Source organism: Pan paniscus, chromosome 11 (genome assembly GCF_029289425.2).
Source record: "Pan paniscus chromosome 11, NHGRI_mPanPan1-v2.0_pri, whole genome shotgun sequence".
NCBI classification, from domain to species: Eukaryota; Metazoa; Chordata; class Mammalia; order Primates; family Hominidae; genus Pan; species Pan paniscus.
Window position 1 is genome coordinate 5,691,801 of NC_073260.2, and position 24,605 is coordinate 5,716,405.

Consider the following 24,605-nt stretch of genomic DNA (forward strand, 5'->3'; position numbering starts at 1 on the left):
TTCCCTTCTGAGATGAAGTGCCTTGCAGAAGCAGCAGCTGCTTAGCTGATGCGAGGGGACTCCGAGGCCCATCCATCTCCCTAGGAGGCTGGGCAGCGTTTTGCTGAAGTGGCTGAACACAAGTGCATCTGTTACTGTCTCCAGAAACCATCAAAGAGCTGAACTTGTCCCTGAGAGGCAGCTCAGAGGGCAGGAAGGGGAGACCCACCCAGGCCAGCTGAGGCAGCTTCAGGACGCTCAGGGGGAAGCACTTGGTACCACGCCTGGCACAGGGAGGAGGCTTGGAGCAAGCTTCTCTCTCCTGGAGCGACGGCCCGGAGTGCAAACATACCCACCTCCAGTGGGTGCCAGCCCAAGTGTGAGCTTTATTGGCTCATTAGCCCGCACGGCATCAGCCCAGTTTTACAGATGAGAAAAGTGAGGGTCAGGAATGTGAAATGGCCCGCCCAAGGCACACTCCCTAAGTGGCAGAACCACGCAGAAAGCACAGCCCTGACCCCACCCCGGTCTGTTCAGCGCTGGCCCCACCGGCAGAGAAGCAAGCTGGTGCTAATAATTCCACCCCACGTGGAACCGGTGCCCAGAAGCCCCGCTGGATCTTTGCCGCCTCGTCTTTTGGTGATAGTTGTTGTCAGGGCTTCCCTTTAGGTGGGCGAAAATATCTGTTTACCCAGGAATGGAGCAATTTCCCAGGCGAGTCTCTAACTAGCTAAATGCCTGGTCCTGCCTCCGTCGCAGGGAAGCCGCCCACTGTGAAACACGAGCCACTCAGCAGGGAAATGTTTAAGCGGCACCCGCTGCACACCGGGAGCGGCGGGGCGGGGGCGTTCCCGGTGATTCCACACCCCGGCCCAGCATGGTGCCTGTCCCAGGAGCCTGGCCACACCCAGTGAGGTGGAACAGGGCTGGCGGAGGGCTGGACCCTGGACCACTGTGCAGGCTGTCCCTGCACTGAGTCAGCCAGGTTTAAATGGACGAGGTCGCGGTCCACTCGGTCCAGGGTAGGTCAACAGGGCACCCACACCCTCTCAGCCATGCAGGGGACCCTGGGGGAAGAAGGCTGGATTGGACCGTGGTCTCAGGCAGGGGCGTGGTCTGGCCCCTTCATCCTGGGCGTGCAGGGCTGTTCCATGGGGATCGTCGCAGAGTAGAGTGCACAGTGCCGGTGTGAGCCCACGGGGACAGCATGGAGGAGGGGGGGAGTAGGTCCCCCCTCAGCCTTTGCCCCCACCAATGCTGACAACGGTGGGGCCAGCAGGGCTTTGGCCCTGGCTGGTGGGGCACTGTGGGGTGGGCTCTTCCAGTGTGGAGATGACCTTGGGCAGGGGCTGCAGGTTCCATTCACCCTGCAAGGAAGGGGGCAGAAGGTAAACTGAGGCTGGAGGGGCAAGATGGGTGGCTGCTTCCCCAGCCACCTCTTGGATTCTTGCCCTCAAACTCAGCTTGTCTCAAACTGAACTCACTCTTCTCCCCCAAGTTGCTTTTTGGGGGTCCTCACCTCAGTAAATGCCCCCTCCCCTGGCTTCCCATTCACCTAGTCAGGAACCTGGGAGTCATCCAGGCCTCTCCCCGCCTCTGTCCCCACCCAATTTAATCATTCACCCTAATGTAGCAACCAGAGCCCCTGGCTGCAGGCTCTGATATTTTGTAGCTATCTCTTCCCCTCAAGGCTACACCAAATGCCAAGTTTTCAACCCCATCAGACGCCCACCCCACACTATTCTCAGCAAGCCAGTATTAGCCCTTCCTTCCCTTGGTGCTGAGGATGTTTGACTTAGCAGTTAATCTGGCTCCCAAATGCTTCTGGGAAGGATCTTCCTGGATCTCCAGGCTGCGGCACCTTATGCGACTAACTCTGCATAGGCCCTGGGCTCCTGACCACAGCCCGCTGGGCTCAGGATAAATTAGATGCCTTCGAATACCAGTGGGTCTCAGATAAGGAGGAAAAAACCAGCTGGCAGCTTCAGACTGGTTCGTTTCTTACCTTCCCCTCCCCTGGTGCTTTATTTTTAGGCAGGTTAGTGCGCCCTGCTCACACCACCTGCATTTGGCATTCGGTACAGTGTGGAGGTGTCACCAGAGAGGGTGCCTGCCCTCCCTTCCTTGCCTCGTTATTGGTGCTCTCTCTCTCTCTCCTCTCTCTGCTGACTGTCTGTCTGTCTAGGCCTATGTGTCACCCCCTGGCACTTGCTCTCATTGTCTTGTGCGAGTGCTTTTGCCAGCAGTTCGGAGTGCAGGCCCATCACCCCTCACTGGGGCCCCCCATGAGGCCTGCCCGACTGCATGCCCCACCCGGGCCCATGGCAGCGCACCTGGAAGCGGACGGCTGAGGACTTGTTGCAGTGCATGGAGATGGGCGCGAAGCTGTACAGGGCCTTCAGTACGTCGCGGTTGAAGGAGTTCCAGGGAACAGAGGTGAACTGCTGAGACACGGACGCCTGAGGGCAGGTGCAGACGTCCTCGTTGTTGAACCTGGTGGGGACAAGGAACAGCCAGGCTGGGGAGCAGCTGACGGGCAGGGAGCCCAGTGGGCACCAGCAACACCTCCCTGCAGCTCGAGTCCTGTCCCTGGGGCGACCGTCCTGCCACCTCCTCCCCAGCCCCGCTGCCTCCGCCAGGCCACCCCAGATGCTGCCTTCACGGGCAACAGCCTCACCTCTCCTGTCACCTTGGCGGGTGGGTAATGGCTGCTCCAGGCTGGGTTGAGGAGGCTCTCAAGCCAAATCCAAACTCAGCAGGAAACGAGTGAGGGGAGGGGTGAGTGATGCCGCCACAGGTCTCTGCTCCTAGAACTTAGCCTGGACTCCTCCAATCTGCCCAGCCGCCTAACAGGCCTGAGGTTCTGTGTCGGGGTTCCCTGGGGGCAGGGAGCTTGTGCAGGGAGCCCTCACCTGTTGATGAGGTGGAAGTACTTCTGCAGGAAGCCGGCGTCCACAGCGCTCTTGCAGAGCTCCAGCTGCGTCTGGGGGTAGTAGTGCACGTAGTTGACACACATCTCCTCCAGGATCCCAAAGCCCCCCTGCAAGATGGAGAAGACCCGTCAACCCCGGGCCATGCCACGCAGACGCTGCCATCCAGCAGCTTCGCCACACCCACGTGTTCACTGCGTCCACTCGTCTGTTCACTGCACCGTGCCAGGCATGCTCTGGGGAACCGAGTCCCTGCCCTCACGGAATTGCCACCATTGGCAGGAGAGACAGGCAGTGAGTGAGTCAACCAGGAAATTCGTATCAGGTACTGATGTTGCTGTGAAGAAAAATGAAACGGGACAAGCGGATGGGGTGTTATTGTGCCCATTTTATGGGTACAGAAACTGAGTCTCAGAGCAGGCAAGGGGACGCCCCGTGGTGGCCACAGCATCGGTGGCACAGCCTGAGTGGACCCAGCCTCCCGGCTGTTGTCTGGAAGCTGTCCCCATGACCTCCAGCGAGAGCCTGGAGCCAAGGACTACAAGGGAGGCCCTTTCCACTGCAGCCCCGCACCGTCCACCAGTCATTTCTCCAACGTGGCTCTGAGGGGAGCAGGGACTCTAGAAGACAGGACCGTGACTAGAGGCCGCGACAACCTCCAGCCTCTCACGGCAACCCTACGGCCTGCCATCGCATGGGAAGGGCAGGGCAGGCACCCTCTGAGTCCCCACTGCCAGCTTTAAGCCCCTCGCTGGGTTGCTGCTCTTGGAGCTGGTGACCGTGGAGCCTCAGCCATAGGAGGAAGAACAGCAGCAGCTTGGAGGAGCTGGGGCTGGAGAGAGCAAAGCTCCCCCGGCAGCTGCTCAGACCCCAGCAGGTCAGGGGCCGGGACATGACGCCCTGGCCACCCTTGCCCCTCCAGGCTCCCTGCTGTTTGTGAAGCTGCTGTAGGCCTGGGGATTTCATCTGGCTGGTGGGGAAGAAAGGCAATCTTTACTCTATGGCAGAACAAAGGGACTGGGCAAAGCTCGGCGTGGCACTTACACCAGCTGCCACCCCCTCCTCCCGTGCAGACAAAGAGCATGGGACAGTTCTGCCCAGAGACGAAACCTGGCACCTGTTGGCCAGGACGGGTTTTTGCCAGCATTGTTCTCTGGGCCGGATTCCTCCTTTCCCAGCTTTTCTCATCCATCCCGCCCCCGTCAGATCGGGACGATTGCCCTCCTGTGTGAGTTCCTCTCCCTCCCCACCCTCTGCCGCCACAGACATCAAAAGGGAACTGAGTCCAACCCTGTGTAGAATCTGTTCTCCTCTTTCCCCTGGGGAAGGAAATCGAATTTCAAAGGCCACTGTGTCTTGGATCAGCAGGTGAGGGCTTCTCAGAGTGTGAGAAGCTCAGGTCCACCTGGGGAGCTGCCCTCCCCTTTGATCCCACCTGGTGCTGTGATGTGGCCACTGCCAAGAGGAGGGCATGGGCCAGGGAAGCCACAGAACTGCCCACGGGGACGCTGGCACCGAGGGCCTCAACCTGCAGAACGGCCATCTGAGATGTCCATGGTGCTCACCAGGCCTGGCAGCCCCGAACACCCTGGGACGTGGCGTCAGTTCTGCCACCGTGAAGCCAGGTTGGGCAGGGAACATGCAGTCTCCTCGCTGGATGCCCGGCAAGACCCTCCCATCCCTGGCCCCAGGGCCGTGCCTGCAGAATGGGGCTGATGGTGGGGACTTGCCTGGGGTGCTCCACCTGCAGAACCCTCTGTTTGCGAGCCCACTCAGTCACTGCACAGGTGCTTAGCCGAGAGGCGGCACAGTCGGAGTTGGCACCTGCACCCATACCAGCCCTACCTCCTGTTCGCTGTGTGGCCTGAGTGGCTGGACCTCACTGTATCTCCTGGTGGGATTGCTCAGAGGTCTCAGCAAGGCTTGGTGTGGTTAGGATGAGTTATTAGAGCAGTGCTGAGCTGTGGCAAGCACCCGACATCAGCCACTGCTGTGGTATACTGGGCACCTCCTCTGGAGAGAATAAAGGACTGACAAAGCTGTCCTGCCCCCACCCTGAGTTTGTGATCAGGAACCTAGGACACTTGTCACCTGAAATCCAAGGGAGACAGGAAGGGTGTGGTAAGAGCTGTGAGGCACAAGACCCTGGGTCAAATCCCAGCTCAGCCATCTATCAGCTGTGTGACTTTGGTCAAGTGCCTGCCCTCTCTGAGCCTTTATGTCTCACCTGTGAAAATACAAACACTGGCTGGGTGCTATGGCTCATGCCTGTAATCCCAGCATGAGGGATTACATGAGGAGTTTGAGACCAGCCTGGCCAACATGGTGAAAATCCATCTCTACTAAAAATACAAAAATTAGCCAGGCGTGGTGGTAGGTGCCTGTAGTCCCAGCTATTCAGGAGGCTGAGGCAGGAGAATCGCTTGAACTCGGGAGGTGGAGGTTGCAGCAAGCTGAGAACACACAGCCTGGGTGACAGAGCGAGACTCCGCCTCAAAATAAATAAATAAAATAAAATAAACCACTGGCAGTCTGGGCTCAGTAAACATCAGGTGAATCCACATTGGATTAAAACACAAAGAATAGGGCTGTGACATGGACCTGAGCTCCTGGCGCTGAGGGATGTCGGGGTAGCTGTAACCCAGGTCTGCTCCACTTGAGCCACACAATTCACAGGATAATTATTGGAGACCACCATGGTTACCGAAGCAGCTGGCACAGATCCACTGGCAAGGTGGCCCATTTGCCAGGACAGCCCTGGCTTGTGCCTGGGACCCAGGTAATTGTGAACAGCATCCCCTTTGGCTCCCGGAAGCAGCCCCGCTGCGTGATGCATCACGTGGCTGCCCGTGTCCTGGTGCTGCCTGCATACCCAGCCTTGAAAACAGATCTCTCCAGTGCAGATTCTCCTTGAACTGTCTGCAGTCCAGCCAAAATGCATCCTCAGCTGATGCTCATCCTGCCTGACCCCCACCCATGTCTCCACCCTCTCCTCCTCTCCTTTCCATCCTGAGAATGTTCCATCCTCTGGGCCTTCCCGCACGCAGCCCCTGCACAGAGCCTTCCTTCACCTCCTCCCCTCTCCCCTGGGCTCCATGTGACAGCCACATTTCTGACGAGGCCCTCCCAGGTCCCTGCACCTCTGCCTCCTCAACCTGGTTTTTAAAGTTTTATTTTGTAATTTTGCTTGTTGTTAGCAGCAGGTGCTCCAGGCCTGTCTCCCTGGTGCACCTTGAGCTCCACGGGGCAAAGGTCAACCTCTTGTCCTACAGCTTCTCCCCACACCCGCCCCAGGTGCTGAGAAGCTTCTTGGAGTGAGTGCTTCTCAACCTTGAGCAGGGGTCAACATCCGCTGGGAGCTTGTTAAAACATGGATTGCCCGATGCCACTGCCTGTGTCTCTGACTCAGTGGGCCTGGGGTGGCACCCAGGAGGCTGCATTTATCCCAAGCTCCTTGGTGATGCTGCCACTGCGGTTCAGGGAGCTGAGAACGACTGGCTTATTGAGGGGATGAGCCCATGCCCTAAGTGAGGAGTCAAGACCTGTCGTCCTTCCTCAGATGGCTCAGGCTGAACACTCGCCCTGGGCAGGTGCAGGGGGAAGCGGGGGTGACTTACCACTGTGGCCAGCTCCCGGTCTTCCGTGTTGTACGTGCAGGAGGTGATGAGCACATCTCCCTGAGGAAAAGCCAATGTGACCATCAGCACCTGCCACCTGGCGTTGGCAGGTGCTCGAGGCCCCGCCCTCATGGGACCACGCCACTGTGCACGCCACGGCACCTCTGGGGTACAGTCCCTGTCGTCCACTACAAGGAGCCCAGCAGATTCATGTGCGAAGGTCACAGGCTGAGTGTTCCCGAGCAAGTTATAAACCATCAGCTCCTGTGACCCAGTGGGTCACAACAGGGCCAGGGCCCAGGCCAGTGGGGGTGCAGCTGGTGGGCCATGACACATCTCAAAGGACTTGGGCAAGTCCCCACCGAGGCCTGGGCTTGGCCTTCTGTGGGATCAGGGCTCCACTGCCTGCCTTAGTGCCCTCATCTCCCCCAAACACTCTCGGGTTTGTGGTCGGCCCATCAGACTGCGGACACGCGTCCCCTGGGAGTGTCCTGTCTGCTCCACCCTTTCCAACGTCTCTCCATGAACTCCTGAGTGAGTCTCCCCATGAGGTAGCCCAGCCCAGAGCCACCCACAGGCACCCTCCCCCTGCCCTGGATGGCTCTCCCTCCCCCTATCACTTTCTGTGTCCCTCTCCTTCTGGTGGCACCCCCCAGCCCTCTCAGCCACCCCAGCTGGTGGCAGTGAGTGGGACAGCCTTCCCGCTGGGCACTCACCGGATGGACCGACACGACCTTCTTCAACATGCGGATCTCCTGGGGCAGGCAGAGCCGAGGGGTGGGGGAGAGGAGACCTCAGAGAGCTGCAGACCAGACCCCCGGCCACTGTGTCCTCCCTCAGGCCTCCCTGACCTCTGGGGGTGTCCGTTTTGCCCCAGCCTCTACAGTGGAAGCCAGGGCCCGCTAAGTGTGGCTTCTGGCCAGGGAGGGCATTAGATTCAAACCAGAAGGTGGTTATCCAAGACCAAGATTGATGTGCCCAGAGGGCTGCCTGGGTCTCCCGAATCCCACCACCATCTGCCATGTGCCAGAGGCCTCCCTACGATCAGACACCAGACACCCAAGTGGGGAGCACAGGCGAAATGGGTGGGGGGCGGGTGGGGCTGGCCCAGGAGAAAGCAGCCAGCCTGGAGCCATCCCTATGGTGTCAGGAAACAGTAGACCCAGGAGGTCGTGTGGTGGCAGGGTGTGGGGGCGGGGCGCAGGTTCCTACCTGGAAGTGAGGGCTGTAGTGATTGTCCTGGTTCACGATCTCCCACTCCCGGCCGTCCCGGACCAGCACTGTGACCACCTTTCTCCCAGTCAGGTGTGTGTGGAGCTGAGAGGCGAAGATGTGGATCCCGGAGGGAGGCAGTGCCTGTGGGGTCGGGGGGCTGCGGTGTCAGGGCCTGACCCCCGAGGGGACCCTCCCGTCCATGGCCAGGACCCGATAGGGAGCAGCCACCCTGGGCAGTTTGCTTCCCTGGAACACTTGCATTTTCTAGGTCTTTCTCCCCGGCCAGGTTAGAGCCACCATCAGAAACCTCATGGGGAAGAGCGAGGTGGCCGCAACAGCCCCCAGCTCCCAAAGAAGCAGCCCCTAGTCCCACTCAGGGGCGACTTTCTTTCCGAGTCCTTCATCCTCTCCTGAGCCCCTGAAGCCTGACAGGTTCATCTTCACTCAGTCAACAGGCCTTTAAGGCGAGCCTCCCGTGGACAGGGTGTGGCAAAGCCACCAAGCTGAGCAGCGTGTGGCCTCTGTGCTGAAGGGCTTGCTGTCCAGGGAAAAGCAAGTGGCAGAAGATGGTACTTGGCAGGTCCTCTACGTGGTGGGCCGAGCAGGACCTTCAGCTGCCCTGCGTTGTGGCTTCCTTTCAGCTTCAAAGCAGCCAAGGCTGCGTTCTCCCTGTGCTCAGCATCACCCCGTGCTACAGCTGGGAGCTGCAGCTACAACTGGAAGGTGGTCATCCAGGACCAAGATGGATGTGACCATGGGGTGCTGCAGCTGGACACTCTGAGGCTGCAGGCCGGCCTCACAGAAAAGATGGCAGCCCTCACATCAAGAGGTCTTATGCCATCACTGGGGCATGAGAGAATCTTCCAGAGAACGAAAGTTTTCTCTGACCTAATGCTAACTTTTTTTAGATAGAAAATGCATTTCCATGGCTGGGCATGGTGGCTCATGCTTGTAATCCCAGCACTTTGGGAGGCTGAGGCACATGGATCATTTGAGGTCAGGAGTTTGAGAATAGTCTGGCCAACATGGTAAAACCCCGCCTCTACTAAAAATACAAAAATTGGCCGGGCATGGTGGCACGTGCCTGTAATCCCAGCTACTCAGGAGGCTGAGACAGGAGAATCACTTGAACCCGGGAGGCAGAGGTTGCAGTGAGCCAAGATTGTGCCACTGCACTGCAGCCTGGGCAACAGGAGCGAAACTCCGTCAAAAAAAAAAAAAAAGAAAGGAAGAAAGAAAAGAGAAGGAAGGAAGGAAGGAAAGAAAGAAAGGAAAGAAAAGAAAAAGAAAAAGAAAAAAGAAAAAGAAAAGAAAGGAAAGAAAAGAACACGTCTTTCCTGAAATCGAGCATTTTCTTTGTGAGTCAGTTGTCCTTTTGCCCACCCGCTGCCAGGCTCTGCCCAGTTTGTTCATGCAGTCAGCAGGTCCCAGAGCTCGAGGTCCCGACAGCCCCATCCCTGAAGGTCCCAGATGGCCGAGCTTTTTAGGACTCACTTTTGCTCCTTCCCTCTCGCTCCCAAGCAGCGGCCGCCCTTGACCTTGCCGTCGCCTATAGCTTTGTGTCCCTTGCAATGGCTTGAGAGGCCATTGTGTGCCAGGCCTGGGTCCCAATGACCCTTTGGCCCCCAGAGGCCAACCCTGGCCCAGAGATGCCAGGTGTCGGCCAGGTGGAGGGAGGACTATGCTCTTCTGGGCACTCTGGTCCAAAGCAGCACTCTTGTCTTGGCCTGTCTATTTCACTGGGATAGCTAGACTAGGCTGGATTTTGGCTGCAGAATTTGTGCCCCTCTTTTATCTGCTAAAGGAGAGACAAGACTGAACATTCTCATTCTGTTACTTAAGGTAGTGGAGGACTCTGGCAAGGGGAGGCGGGTCTGTATTCCTGAGGCTGGAGAGAGGCGTTCTCACAGTCAGCGGTCAGCGGGGTCGAAGGCCCCAAGGCCCTGCAAGGGGCAGTGAGTGCTGCCTGGCCGGAAGCCGCTCTTCCCCATGAGCCCTGGCCAAGGTGCCTTTTACATGGGCCCACGCTTCACCAGTGGGCACTTTAGGGAAGTGGGAGAGAGTGTCCACCCCCGTCTGGGACAAAAGGAGCTGATTTCCTGCCGGAGACAATGGGTGCCATGCCGGCTGAGAGCCCCGTCTCCCTTCAGCCTCGAGGAACCTTTGCTTGGAAGACTGGGATGCTCTGGGGGCTCACCCACATGAAGAACAAATCCCAATCGACCCATTTACTAGGAAGGAAAATCCACTCTAAACCTCATTACAACGAAATCTGCTGTCACGGCCACAGCTTTCAAAGTCAGACAGACTGGTATTTGAATCTTCACTCTGCGTGACTGCTGGCAGTGTGATCCCAGCAAGCCTCAGTCTCCCCATCTGTGAAATGGGTACTTCAACACTTACTTTGCAGGTCACTGTGAGAAGTAAAGCTACCGCACAGGAGGAAATGTTTGTAACATATACACAAACTATGAAATAACATCCATCATATAAGAAGAACTCCTAGAAACCAACAGTAAGAAAAACAAACCACCTACTGGAAAAACCGAGCACAGGAATGAACAGAAAACAGGAACAAATGGCCAAGAGGCAGAGGAAAAGATCCTCAAGTCCACAAATAGAAAATTCAAGTTAAACAACACTGACATGTCTTCCTCCCAAATGACAGAAAATATTTACAATATTAATAATCCAGTGGGTCAGTAAAACCGGGCACCCTCTCGTCCTATGTGTGGGAGGAAGCAGCAGATGGGCTTTCTGAGGGGCATTTTGCAAGATTTACTCAAGGGAACACTCACATCTCTGAGCAGCAATTTCATGCCTAGAAATCTACATGAGAAAATGGTTTCCTACATGGACAAGGATTTCCCAGAAGCTTCTTTCTATTGGTGAAAAGTTGAGAACAGCCTAGACACTGATTGATAGGGAGACAGTTCAGCACAGGCTTGGACCAAGATAGGGCAAGCAAAGGAGGAGATTTTAGTAGTCACTCCCTGAACTCACCAGAAGCCAAGGACAGGACCTGCTGTTGGCGCCAGTCTAAGCGCCAACCTGTGCCTCCACCCAGCGTGCATAGCCGTGAGGACGGGTGCTCCCTGAGATCCTGTACCCGGCACTTCACTGCCTTACCTAGTCCTGCCCTGCTCAGGTGCATGGTGAAAACCCCATCCTGTGGAATACTATGCAGCAATAAAAAGGAAAATCACCAGAAAAATGCCTCCCATTTGTTGAAAAATTTGTAAACTATTCAATACAACTTTTTAAAAACACAAAAGGTTTCTAACACCTGCAAGAGCTTCCTGAAATATACAGGAAAAAGGTCTGGAAGGACACAAAGAGCCAAGAAGTGGATATCTCAGGGGGAGGCGGCAGCGGATGAGGGGAGCGTTCTCTTTAGCTGCAGTGCCTGCGCTTGTGAGTGGCAAGCGCATGTGTGTGTTGCTTACATAATGAAGGCATATTTTAAAATGCAGCTCGTGGAAGCCTGGCACGTGGGTGTGGACTAGTGGGAGCCATGGTTATTGCTGGAGAGGGAGGTGCATACACACACAAATGGCCTCTCAGCAGCAGGGTTCCCTTGCATACAGAAAAGAGGGAGGACCGCAGGGGGATTCAGGGTCAGGGGAAACCAAAGCTGTGCCTGCCACCCTTCGTGGGCCACCACCTGCCAGGCCTCCACTGGGGGACGTGGGAGGAGGGAGGGTGCAGTGCCGGGCCCAGCCCCACTCACCAGCTGGGTGCACTTGTCCGTGCAGTAGCCAGTGAGGATGAAGGCGGTCTCCCGTGGTGGAATGGCCATCACTGGCGTGTACACCAGTCCCAGCTCCATGATCCCCGCGTTGAAGCGCCGCAGCTTGGCTGTGTAGTACAAGCGGATGCCTGAGGAGTCGTTTCGTCCTGGGAGAAGGTGGGATGGATGGAGGTGAGAGGTGAGTGGAGGCCCTCTCACTTCCCCCTGCGGACAGATTATCCCTATGACCCCAGCCACCCTCAGCCAGGAGGCAGGGCCGGTCACCCCCCATCTGCTCCCACCTGCTAGGCAGACCAAGAGCTGGCTGGCTTTGTTTCCACACCTGTGGATGCCAGGCAGCTCGCAAGATCAATTAACGCAAACAGGCTACACTCACTGGGAAGAAAGAGCTGCTGTTTCTATGAAAACTAGTTGAATGCTGTGGAAAGATGTGATCCACGTGAGCCACTTAAAGCCTCCATGGAATCAGGTGCGGGTGAGATGCTGCTGATAGACGGAAACTCGTAAACAACTTGAGTTCTGTGCTCAGATTGTTTCATAAGTGCTTTGATGTTCTTCTTCCACGTTCAAAGGAACCTAAGCTGGAAATCAGCCTGCAGGACGGTGACAACCTGCAGGGTGTGGTCTGGGCAAAGAAGAGGGCATGGAACTCCCATCTGCCGATGGCACAGAAGAGCCCTGGCCCTGCGTCAAAGCTGGGCAAGTGTGAGTGTATGTGTGTGTGGAGGTTAACAAGAAGCACTCAGGGAGCACATCCTCCCAGCAGCCCCCACTTTTACTACTTTATGTCCTGCAGACCCAAGGAACCCACCTACCAAGCTGACATCTCAGGAACAATTTGAGTGAGAATGTGGCCCCCCAGGAGGAGGGCCAGCGTTGCAGGTCTAGCCCCCGTTCATGCACAGGCCAGGTCCCGCTCGGTCAACAGCGTGCTGTGTGCTCTCAGATGACTCACTGTCCCTTTATGAGCCTCAGCCCACAGTCAAGGGCCTCTTCCAAAGGAATAACATGGTGCTTCTTCGAGTCACGGAGACTGTGTCTCCTGATTATGGTGTGGCCACACCTGTTAGTTCTCCTTGCCGTTTGCTAATTGGAGAGTCCCTGAAGCTCCCTGGGCCAGCCTCTCAGTGGTCACATGAAACTGATGGTCAGAGGTCCAGGCGGCCGGGCACAGTGGCTCACGCCTTGTAATCCCAGCACTTTGGGAGGCCGAGGTGTGTGGATCACCTGAGGTTGGGAGTTCGAGACCAGCCTGACCAACATGGCGAAACCCTGTCTCTACTAAAAATACAAAAATTAGCCAGGTGTGGTGGCACGCGCCTATAATCCCAGCTACTCAGGAGGCTGAGGCAGGAGAATCGCTTGAACCTGGGAGGCGGAGGTTGCATTAAGCCGAGATCGTGCCATTGCACTCCAGCCTGGGTGACAGAGTGAGATTTCGTCTCAAAACAAAAAAACAGAGGTTCAGGGATGCTGGCACCCACTCGAACATCCTCACAACCAGGTGTCATCCAGGTAGCCCCACCGTTCCTGAAACTCCATGCCTAGTGAATCAGCAGCCAGGCTCTGAGTATCGGCTGGGCTCATGGTTGGCGGAGGATCTAAAGGCCTGGCCCCATGCCCCCGGATGCATGGTGGACATGGCGGGGTGGTCTGGAGGGGCTGTGCAGCAGGAGGCTCTGCCCCCTGGGTTATGTACAGGACAGGGATGTCAGGCGGCAAGGAGTGTGAAATTGACAAGGGGTTTTAATTCACAGGGAAGAGGCTTCTGATGAAGTTTAAGTAAAAAAACAAACAACAACGAAAAAAAAAGATATAAAATTCTGGTCACAAGAAAAAAATTAATGGGCCAGAAAAGCAGTCAGGACAGACACATAGCCGGGTGACCAGTGCTCACTTCAAAACTTGGAGCCGGGAGCTGGGGGGTGGTTTCATCTTCTTCATGCTTTTCTGCTGTCCATCTTCTCACCAGTGTACATGCATTGCCCTTTCTGATCAAACAAACTAAGAGGGTGGTACAGATACTAACATCTTCCCTGGGTGCCAAAAATGCCCTAAGCATAACCTACCCCTTTCATGGAAGTTTTGCACAGTGAGAATCATCAGCCCCATTTCACAGATGAAGAAACTGAGGATGGAGCCTGAACTGAAGACTCCACACAAGACCACAGGGCTGGGAAGTGGCCAAGCTGAGGTTCAAACCCAGGGCTGTGGACTGGGGTGCAGGGCACTTCCAGGGGGCCCAACCATCTCCCTACTTGTTTCCTTTAAGATGAGGCCAAAACAACTCCTCTTGCCTCTGCCTTCTTCCCTCGACACCCCTACACCATCCAAACTCAAACGGCTCCTGTATCTCCAGGCTGATTACATCAGAGGATAATAATAAAAAGGGTGTTGCAATTGGTTAAAATTCAGATGGGGATTAAATCATGAAATAATTGTGGGATTTTGATATTTATAGAAAAGCAGCCCATCTCAAGATGGGTGAAGTGACAGGAGCGTCCTTATATTTGGCAAAGGATCCATAAATACAACCAGATAATCATGAAGAGACAGACTTCCCTGATGCTTCAGGAGTTTTCAAAAATCCATTTGCTTTCAGGGTTTAAATGAGCAATAAATCCTGTGTCATGCTAAGGCCCAAGCTGACTTATACCCTTCTCTGTGCATGTGGAGATAACTCCAACAGTGGCGGAAGGTATTACTTATGCAGCCAGGAAAAAAAAAAACCACAGGCGACTGTTAGCTGAGCACAGCCCCGTGCCCACAGCAAGTTCTGTGCGTGAGCCTTTCCCAGCTTCACAATAGCTGTGGGAGGTGGGAGAACAGGCAGCGGGTGAGGTCATCCACCCAGCGTCCCCAAGGTGGTGAGGCACAGCCTAGCACCTATCTCTTAGGCCACTTCTGCACCTTGCACAAATGAAGAAGCACCATTCAGAGAGAGAGAAAAAGTGTGTGCATGTGTGTGCTTCTGTGTGCATATGTGTACGTGTGTGCATGTGTGCGTGTGTGTGTGCATTGTGTGCGTGTGTGTCTATATATGGTGAAAGATGCTGGTGCAACAGAAAGAGGGAAGTATTTTTTTCAGTTTCTGAGACAGCATCACCTGGCCTTGCCATGCTAAAAGCTGACCCTGCTCACTCCACCCTCAGGTATGGGTGATCCAACAGCAGCTGCCCCAGCTCCCCTTCCCGTCCCTGCACTCCAGCCAGGCCGGAGCGCCTGTGTCCTGGAATATGCCCTGCTTTGCTACCACCTCCCTGTTTATGCACACTCGCCTCCCTGTATGTGGAACTTGGCATCTGGCAGCTTCCCTTATGAAAATTCTCCTTGTCCTTTCCCCTGGGATGCACAGTGCTGCGCCGACGGCAGCCCGTATTATAGGGACGAGGAGGGAGGTGTGGGGCCACTGCTGGGCCCTGGCGAAGCTGTGAGGAGTGAGCCCCTCGAGGTCCTGTCCCTGGGAGCCCACCACAGCCGTGGAAGATGGACAGCGGATGAGGCAGACGCAAGGGCCTCGTGCCAAGAGGAGCTGTACAGCGGGGGCACCATGCTGGGCAGACGAAGGGCGGGATTTGCTCACTGGCTCAACACAGCTGAGCCCTAGGGCTTCTGAGGAGGAGGATGGCAGCAGAGCCCCCTACCTTCTATCACCAGTGGGTTGTGGTAGTGAACTTCCAGGCGGAGATATCTGGAGGACCCTGGACCCCCGAAGGCAAGGCCGGCTTCCTCTGGGTAGTAAAATGCCTGTGTGGGGCAAGGTGTCAGACAGACGGGTGTGTCCTGAGAGAGCCCCAGGTCTGGGCAGGGGCAAACCCAGTCAACTGTTGGGGCCTGAGCCTCAGGGGTGGTGGAGGGGGCGCAGCAGGATTAGAGCGACGCTTCCTCCTGACAGGCAGCTCATTACACGCCCCAGGAACATCCTGTGAGACTCGGGTCAGGGAGTTGGGGAGAGGAGCTGGTGCCTAGGGCTGAGCCTTCCCCCAAAACCCCTTCTCTAGACGGGTGTAAGAGCTGGGGAGACCCCCATCGTCTCAGCCTGTGGAGGCCTCAACACTGGCCCCACCGCCAGCCAGCCCTGGGACCACTCTGTACACAAAACCCTGATTCCAGTTGGGAAACAGAATCAGGACCCACTGAGGGCATAAGGTCCTGGGGCACTTGCGTTTCTGTGGAAAATCAAAAAAAGGCTGGAAGCAGGTGGCATTTCAGACATCACAGAGGCGAGGGGGCCACCTCAGGCCTGGCCCTTCTGGTGGCCTCGTGAGCTCCCTTGGGAGCCCCTTCTTGAAGCCTCTGAGATGGTGAAGCTGGGGAAACAGAGGTGTGGGGACGCCAGGGGCCCAGGCAGGAGACACCATGCTGGGGTCGCAGGGCACGCACCTTGGCGCCCAGGGCCCAGGCGGCCAGCACGTGGCGGCAGTAGTTGAGGCGGTCGGGTTTCATCTTGGAGTCGCAGGGCCCGCTGAAGTGGGGGACACTGTCCAGCTCGGGGGCGCACTGGAAGACTTCCATGTGGTGGACGAGGGCCTCATTGCCCTTGGTGACGATGGGCTCGTACTGTGAGGAGGCAGCCCCCTGAGCCCGGGAACCGGCCGCCCACCCTCCCCTCCCCAGCAGCCCTCCTCCGTGGGCTTCCGAATGCCCATCTGTAAAATGGGAGGGATGATCCAGACAATTTCAGGGGCACTTCTGGGGTTCACAGCCTTGAGGGTGGAGCCATCAGCCCAGAAAGAAATCCCGTAGGCAGCTCCAGAGTGAAGGAAATGAGGTTCGTACAGGCCATTTCCTGCCAAGGCAGGGACAGGACGCAGCCGTCCTCATGCATGTGGGGCTGTGGCCGGGCCAGCTCCTGCAGCCCCAGTGGGAGGCAGGGCAGCCCTGAGGTTAGAGCCCGGGCCCAAAGCGCACCTTCAAGGCCATGCCTCTTCCTGCTGTGTGACTCTGGACACTCACATAACCTCTCTGAGTGCACCTTCAAGGACATGCCCCTTCTTGCTATGTGACCCTGGACACTCAACCTCCCTGGGCCACACTTCCTCTGCTGGAAACTAGGGGCTCTTGTGATGAAGGAGGGATCACCTCGCGCCTCCCCCGGGACTAGTGGCATAGTGGACACTCGACAGCTATCGCCTTTGCTATTCTGTCTTCCCCGGGCGGGTGTTCGAGAGCAAGTGAGTTCTGACTCGAGCTGCTTTTTCATGAAGGGGGAGGTGGCCTGGCAGACAGACAGCAGTTCCAGTCCCAAGGAAAGATGCAGAAGTCAAGATGTTGGTCACTCTGGTCCAGGCAGGGAAGTGGGAGCTCCGAGGCCCTTTGAGGGTAGGGGAGTGAGCAGAGTGGTGGGGAAGCCAAGACCACTCGCTGCTCCTGCGGGACTTCAGGCAGGTGCCTGAGGTTCCGGTGATAAGAGGACACCTGGTCCAACCAGGACTGTGGACAGCTCTCCAGGGTCAGGGACAACCCAGGCCCGGGAGGAAGGCAGGGCTGGGCGAGGACCTCGACCCTGGACCCGCATGTACCTTGATAATGTGGTGCCGAGAGAAGCCCTTTGGAAGCTCCTTAATGTAGCACCAGTACGTGGTCTCCTGGCTGGGGATCTGGATATTGGGAGCTTGGACCTCCATGGTGCACGCGTCCGAGGGCAACTCCGGTTCGGGGATATTGGGCTTCAGGAGCTGCACCCTCTGCAGCCCTGTCTGCAGGCCCGAGCCGTTGATGGCCTCCAGTGACCGGAACGGCTCCTCCAGGATCCCGTAGACCAAGTGGACAGTGCCGTCCTGCAGCCGAGACGGGTTTCAGCTGGTCGCCCTCTCAGAGCCCCCAGAGTTGGGCTCCTGAGAGGATGCCACATCCCTGCCCACCCACACCTACCAGGTGACACACCTCACTCTCATCTCTGTGAATAAGGGACCCTTGAGGCTTGCATGGCCCTGGCTGGGGCCAAATCCCGGGCTGACGACCCCCAGGATCCCCTATTTGCACCGGCCATCAAATACTTTTCTCTTCTAAACACATTCCACCTACGTTCACTTAACATCCATTCAACCAGTGACTACTGGGCCCGCCGTGAGCCAGTGTGGCCGGAACATTTGTTCTCTCCACCAACCCCAAGGTCACTGGGGACTGGGTGTGGGGGATCATTGGTCAGTTCAGCAGCCCAGCCTGAGGATTCAGTGCCCTCTATGAAGGGAAGGAACCACCCTGGGGCTTGCTGATGGTCACGCTGAGCTGCGGAGCCACGCTATATTATGTAGTCACCACCAGCTTGGCAGGAGGGGACCAAGCAGCCACAGAAAGCTCCGTGGATCTACGCGGTGCTGGAGGCCACAGACAGACTCAGGAGGCAAGATGTGGGGCTGGCTTCCTCACATGCTGTCATGAATGGAAACGGGGATCGGGTGTGGAAAGTGCCTTTCATAGCTTTCTGGGCACTCCACAGTGCAGACCCGTGTGGGTGGCTAATTTGCTCTTTGAGTTTGTGGAAAGCCGGTGGGCCGCCCTGTGCAGGGGACGCCCAGAACTCCAGGCAGAGGCCCCTATACCTGGCCTGGGGCCACTGGGCTGAGCACACACAGGCATTGGCCTCCCCCTGTGAGGTGCTTCCAGAGGGTTCTCTGCTCACCCTTGCCTCGTCCACTGGGAAGCAGGGTAAGGGCTCAACAACCTGGAAGAACACCTCTTCTGGCACCAGGTCTGCCCCAGCACACCCCGAACCCCTGGGTACATCCACTCCCCGTCTCCGGGCCTTAGTTTCCTCATCTGGCAAACAGCCAGCTGTTCTGTTTTCTTAGATTCCATATTTGTCTATTTGGCATCTATTAATGGATTGCAGGCTCAAACAGATGGCCAGAGTTGTTTACACCTGCCCTTCCCTCCAACATTCACGCGTGCGTGAGAATCATACTCCCAACCCTCCAACCCATCCCAAGCCCATATCCTTAGCCACCTCCTCCACCTGACTGTCACACACCAGGCCAATATTGCCTCAGCCCTAAATCACCCTAGGGCCAGGAACCAGGCAACTAGAGACCACCTCGGCCACCCAGAGCCCACCAGAATTGTCCAAATGAAGCAACTTTCCTGCCCTGCCTGGCCTTTCCCATGGAAACCCCAAGAAAGCCTCAGGCCTGGGCTCTCCCCTAGCTCCTGCATCTACCTCCTGACCAAACCCAGGGCTCTGCAGGTGGCCCTGCACGGCACAGGTGCCCCTTCTCTCCGGAAATGCAATCAATCTTTCGATGGCACTGGCCTCCCGTGTGGTCACTCAGCTACACCCATGATTAAGACCTGGCACTAACGGCCAGCCCAGGCCACTGCCACACCAAAGGATTACTTACACAAGACAAAAGCTGTCAGGTGTGCTAGAGTTAAAAGAGTTTTGTCTTCAAGGGCAAGGTGGGTTGCTTTCCCTAAGAGGTTGGGGGGCTCTTAGAGCAGCATAAGAAGCCTATGGCTTTTGCAATGTTTTATGGCTCCCATGAACTCCCAGAGTTGGTCAGGCCATACAGATCATCTAGTTCCCATCTCCGTTTTACAGATGGGCAAAGTGAGGTCCAGAGGAGAGGGGGAGTTGTCCCGAGCCTCACAGCGAGCTGGCAACAGGGCCGGGATGGAAAGCCAGGTCGCCTGGGCTCCAGAATCCCACCTGATGGTTAACAGGACCAGGAGGAGAGAGACATCCAGAAGCAAGGTCTAGTCCAATGGGAGAGGCTTCAGCACAAGCCCCGCATCTAGAAACCATGTCAGCTACGTGTTGGCAAAGAGCTGCTTCTTTGAGGGCTCAGGGGCAATAGCAGAGCTGGACCATCCTAAGTGCTTTGGCCCCACCACGGCCTCTGGCCATCCTCCTTGGCTTTCTCTCTGTCATAGCTGGCCAGGCCCAGGCCCCAGACTTATCGGGGACAGGAAAGGTACTATGACATTGGCGCAGGATGGCAGCATGATACACACAGCCCACGCCCTCCTGGGTGCTCGCGGCCACCCCTTACCTCAATGAGGTAATCCTTGGGGTCGCAGGTGCCAAAGGGCCTCTTGAAAAGCAGGGTCAGGCCTTCTGGGGTCCTCTGCACCTGCAGCAGCTGGTAGTCCTGCTGGGGATCCAGGTGGATCTGCCCCTTCTGGTCACTCCACGCGTCCTGCAGAGACAAGCACTGGGCTCCAGGCATGAAGGAGCCAAGCCGGGCCAATCCACAGGGGAAGAGGGCATTCCCCGGCAGAGCTCCGCATTCATTGCCAGCTGAGCTGGGGATGCTGGGCCTCAGTCCCTGTGGATCTGAGCGTTCTGCCTGGGGTTGTGGCTTCACTCACACCTTCTATCTCCATTTCTGCCTGGAGGCAGTGGAGATGAGCCCCGACAGTGGAGTTGGTTCCTCCTCTGCAGCCAGGAACCAGGGCTGTCACTTGCCAGCAGGTCACAGGTTCTGTTAGCCATGGGCATTCCCGGGCCTGGCGGGCGAGACACTGAGCTTCTTAAGAAGATGCCTGAGGCTCCCAAGGCCTCATCGGGACTGGGAACAATGCCTCAGACCAATGCTGCCCACATTCATGCAGGCAGGAGAGTTGCGGAGCCTCAGAAAGGGGAGAGTTGGGAACAGGGTGGGACATGAACAGGAAAGGAGAGAGAAACCAGGGTGCCACATCTAAGATGGTGATTGATAGCAGGTGCCCACCCTGCACTGGCACAACCCTGAGAACAAGCACTGCTTTATTACTTTATAAATACATGTAATTTTGGATTTTTTTTTTTTGAGATAGGGTCTCGCTATGTTGCCTAGGCTGGTCCTGAACTCCTGGCCTCAAGCGATCCTCCTGCCTTGCCCTCCCAAAGTGCTGGAATTACAGGCATGAGCCACCACACCCAGCCTGAAGCACCACTTTAAACCCTGCAGCCTAGGCATTGTTCCCCTCACCTTAGTCCCAGCCCTGCTTGGAGAAGGTAAACTGAGGCCCAGGGAGGCATTGGACCTGCTGCATTCTCCGAGGATGCTTCCTGGGATCTGGATCAGTGACCTCTGCCCTCCCCGTCTCCGGCTGCTCCCCTTGCACTGGGCCCTAAGGGGCAGGGACACGGTGGCCCGAGGCCAGGTCACATGGAAGACCGCCAGGGAGACCCACTGAGAGACAGCGAGGCGCCTTCCCCAACAAGCAGGCTGCCCTTCGTACTCAAGAAGGGCCCTTCTTAGATTCCATATTTGTCTATTTGGCATCTATTAATTGATTGAAGGCTCAAACAGATGGTCAGAGTTGTTTACACCTGTCCTGCCCTCCAACATTCACGCGTGTGTGAGAATCATATTCCTAACCTTCCAACCCACACCAAGCCCATATCCCTAGCTACCTCCTCCACCTGACTCTCACACCCCAGGCCAATATTGCCCCAACCCTAAATCACCCTAGGGCCAGGAACCAGGCAACTAGAGACCACCCCAGCCACCCAGAGCCCACCAGAATTGTCCAAACAAAGCTGCTTCCCTGCCCTGCCTGGCCTTTCCCATGGAAACCCCAAGAAAGCCTCGGGCCCTTGGCCTTAAGGACTTTGGGTTGTGTTTCTTTTTAATCTTACATTCAGGGTAAAACATCTTTTCTTCATTTCCTTGAGAAAAAAGAAATCTGCAAAACTTTCCCTAGAGAAAAGCCACACAACGCAACCCTGCTGGGGACACCGCTGGTTTGCCGAGAGACTCATTTTAAACAGAGGCAGAAAGTTCGCCTGTGATATTTCAGCTGGAAATCAAGAAGATATTAGTTGAACATATTGCTTAGGGAGGAATAATAAGGCTGACATTTGCTTTCGTAGGAATTTGTTGTGCAAATTAACCTTGCCAGCGCACGGAAAGGCAAAGTCACCTGGCTTCCTCTGGCTTCCCTAGCAGCCGAGAAATGCAGGCAGGGGCGACGCTGCCCCAGAGAGGAGCAAATGCTCCTGCACTCAGGGTGCCTCATGGCAGAGGCTTGCGAAGAACCCCAAACTGTCAGCGATGGGGTTCAGCTGCTCCTCCAGACGGCTGACGGCTCAGAATCAGGGCTGTCCCAGGTCTTTCTTGGCTGGAACCTGAGCCACAGAGTGTCTTTGTGCACAGGAATCTGTGCAGCCCCATGGGCCAGAGCAGGGCCCTTCCCAGGCAGCTCCACTCACCCTACCTGGGTGGCCCTAAGCCTCACTAGTGACACAGGCAAGTGCCTCCTGGCCGAGTCTTGGGAATTGGAGGGATCAAGCTCAGCTCCAGAAACAGCAGCCACCATCTGCCCTCATGAATTCACAACACCCAAAAAGGCAGAGAGGGACTCTCCGCCCCAACATCCCATGGTGAGACCAAGTTGCGGAGCTGGAGCCAGCCGCTCCGCACAGACACAGCTCCCCCTGCTCCAGCTCGGCACTCCCAGATAAAGCAGGCACCTCCTGACTTTGGAAATAAAACTTTTTTGTCACTCCTTTGTGTGTTTCTGTGGAGAGAGTTGGGTTTCATCCACAAAGAAGCCCTGGTGGCCAGTTCCATATGGGAAGGAAGGCGGGAGCAGGACCCATTGTAGGCGGTGGGCTCGCCCACTTCGGGGACCCCCTGCAGCTTGTGGAAGGGCCTAAAGTCCCCTCCAGTTTGAAAGGAAACTTTTCCCCTTTCTCCACCCTGTGAAACAAGAGTGGAGGTAAATTTGGACGGAAAGGAGTCAAGAGCCCATCCTAACAGTTTTGGCTGAGCCCTGTGGGGCTTGTTCGACACCTGTGGGTGGGGGCAGGGTGTCTGCACCTGCTCAGTCGGTCCACGGGTACAAGCACAGTAGGTCAGGCTGGATCCCATGGGTGCGCAGGCCTCATGCTGTGCCCAGCCACGCGCCACCACCTGGCCCACATCAGTGGGCATGTGTGCTCTGGGGATGTGGTACTGGGTGGGCATTGTTTACAGGGCCGAGGGTCGTGGGGTCTGTGCTCATGCGCGTGTGGGGTGTGGAGCGGCACGAGTGTGTGTGGTGTGTGCGTCCTCTGTGTATAGTTCCATTCCTTGGGATTACTGGGTCCCGTGATTTGGGGCGGGCAGTCAAGGACCATGGAAAGCATGTCATTCCTATTTTGTCCTCAAACTGAGATCCCCATGATGCCCAAGCTCGGGGTGCACACTTGGCTCAGAGCAGAGTCAACTCAAACACTGAGAGGTGACAGAAGAACTTTCTGGGTTAAGGAGGGTGAGTGCAGAAAGACGGCCAGATGGGGTGCCGGGTCAGGAAGGGTTTGGAGAGCTGGCAGGGAGGAGAGACTCACCGCAAAATAGGCAGTGTCCCCATCGGTCCAGAGCACCACGAGGTCTGCGTTCTCAAGCTCGCCACGGTCGGACATCCCAAACAGGACGCCAGCCTTGAGCCTCCGCACCAGGAGCTGGAAATGGATGGCCTCCTGGGTGTAGCTGACATTCCATGAGAGCTCCAGGGACCCCTCTGGGTCCAGGGGGATGTGATAGGGGAGGGGGCTCTCACGGGGAGCCGAGCCCTGCAGTGCGGCCACCAGGATGACCAGGAAGACGGCCACTGCTGTGCTGTACATGAAGGCTGCCTCCCGCACGCTGGGGCCGGGCAGGCTGGCCCAGCGACTGAGGGCGGGCATGGCTGGGGTGAGCTCTCTGGTCCCACCTGGCCATTTATGCCCTGGTCCTGAATGGGGTGGGTCCAGGCAGCACGAGTAATCACATTTGTCTAGCGGGGAATCCAATTTTCCCTCCCACAAGCTTGCGCCCCAGGCCAAGCACTCAGCCTGCTGCCCTCCTCTAATTGGCACTAATGACACATGGACGTCATCAGTGGGAGTTGAAGTAGACAGGCGGATGCTGTCCCTTCTGAGATGGCTCTGAAGAGCTGTCCCAAAAGCAGATGCACCCTGCAGCCAAGAGGCCTTTCAGACACCCTCTGGCCAGGCACCAGCTGACTGCCTCACAGGCTGTCTGGCCCAGTCCCCAGTGGGATGGGGTCTGCGCCGCCTCTACCCACGGATGAGCAGACTGAGGTCTGAGGAGCTGCTCCAGGCTGACCAGTGAAGGATAGGCCCGTAGCCACTGCAGGCCTGGCCCAGCGAGCAGAGCCGTTTGTACAATACTAGCAGGTGGGCCCATTTCAAACCAAAAATAAGATAATCTCCAAATAGTCCCTGTGTTTAGACACTCTCTCCACGGCCTGCTGTTCCCACTTTTGTCTCCTCTCAATTTTCCCACAGCCTCCAGCTGGTACCACTGCTGCTCCAGAAGGCGCGAGAGCATCATAGGGAGTGGGGGACATGGGCGTGGGGTGCATTGCTGGGGACAGACGGAGCTGGAGCTGCACAGGGGATAGGCAGGCTGCAGGGTGCACCGCTGGGGGTGACAGCCTTTAAGGAAAAGAGGGTGAGTGACAGGCCTGCTCCCCTGTCTCTGAAGCTCCCAAACCCACAGCTTCCTTTTGCCCAGAGCAGATCTGGCCTGAATTTGAAGCCTCTCAGGGCAGCTGGCTGCAGCCCTGCTTCTCCCACACCTGCCACAGGACATTTGCAATCATCCACCCGTGGGCCCGTGGGTCAGTCTCACCACAGCACCTCTCCCTCCTGTCCTCTCCCGCAAGTAGACTGAGGGCAGCTGCCTTCAGGACATTCTGCTTGATCCCTCCAGCTCCACCCCCCAGGCTGGGTTGACAGATCTCTCCAGCTGGACTAGAAGCTGTCCCTCCTCCCTAGCCTCCTCCCTCCCTTCCTTCCTTTTCCCTCCTGTTTCTCATCTCTCTGGAGAAACCCAGAATCTAGCCTTAGGGGCACATTCATGTCATAGGCTGACAGCAACATTTAGGTCCTCAAATACCCATGACGGCAGGTCTGGAGGCTGCTTCAGCTCTGAGCTCTACGCTGCAGAAAGGAATGACTGTGTCTTTGCACGAACGTGAAATTTGGAGAAAGTGCCAGCCTTCCCCTGGCCCTCGCAGGCGGTGCTCTCTGCCCCACAGTGGCCAGGCCATCCTGCAAAGCCAAGCTCAGGCCATGAGCCCCTCCCCACTGATTGCACCCAGAGGGGCACCGTTCGCCCCCACCCACAGCCCAGGCAGGTGAGGACCAAGTGCATAATCACCTGTGCAATAGTGTGTGGCATTGGTGTGAAATTGTCT

General features: G+C 56.8%; 2 protein-coding genes across 2 annotated transcripts in view; one reads left to right on the forward strand and one right to left on the reverse strand.

The window, feature by feature from the left end:
• SARDH (sarcosine dehydrogenase) overlaps window positions 1-4,950 on the forward strand; it is an 82,909-nt gene extending 77,959 nt beyond the window's left edge. Inside the window, exon 23 of the transcript XR_008626631.2 lies at window positions 2,165-4,950. The gene's annotated coding sequence lies outside the window, so the exon portion shown is untranslated. The remainder of the gene's footprint in view (window positions 1-2,164) is intronic.
• On the reverse strand, window positions 346-24,077 carry DBH (dopamine beta-hydroxylase). The gene is made up of 12 exons (XM_003822443.4): window positions 22,750-24,077; window positions 19,484-19,630; window positions 17,015-17,272; window positions 15,876-16,052; window positions 15,137-15,239; window positions 11,472-11,638; window positions 7,739-7,882; window positions 7,243-7,281; window positions 6,527-6,586; window positions 2,892-3,019; window positions 2,313-2,472; window positions 346-1,346 (listed from the first exon to the last, which is right to left on the reverse strand). The coding sequence occupies exons 1-12, from the start codon at window positions 23,086-23,088 to the stop codon at window positions 1,215-1,217; spliced, it is 1,854 nt and encodes a 617-aa protein (XP_003822491.1). The 5' UTR covers window positions 23,089-24,077; the 3' UTR covers window positions 346-1,214.
• Between the last annotated feature and the right edge of the window lie 528 nt (window positions 24,078-24,605).

Coding starts and splice junctions, on each gene's coding strand:
- DBH (XM_003822443.4), bottom strand. CDS start 23,088: ATGCCCGCCCTCAGTCGCTGGGCCAGCCTGCCCGGCCCCAGCGTGCGG. Junction 6,587..7,242: donor AGGTCGTGTCGGTCCATCCG/GTGAGTGCCCAG, acceptor GCTTTTCCTCAG/GGAGATGTGCTCATCACCTC. Junction 3,020..6,526: donor ACCGGGAGCTGGCCACAGTG/GTAAGTCACCCC, acceptor TCCATCTTGCAG/GGGGGCTTTGGGATCCTGGA.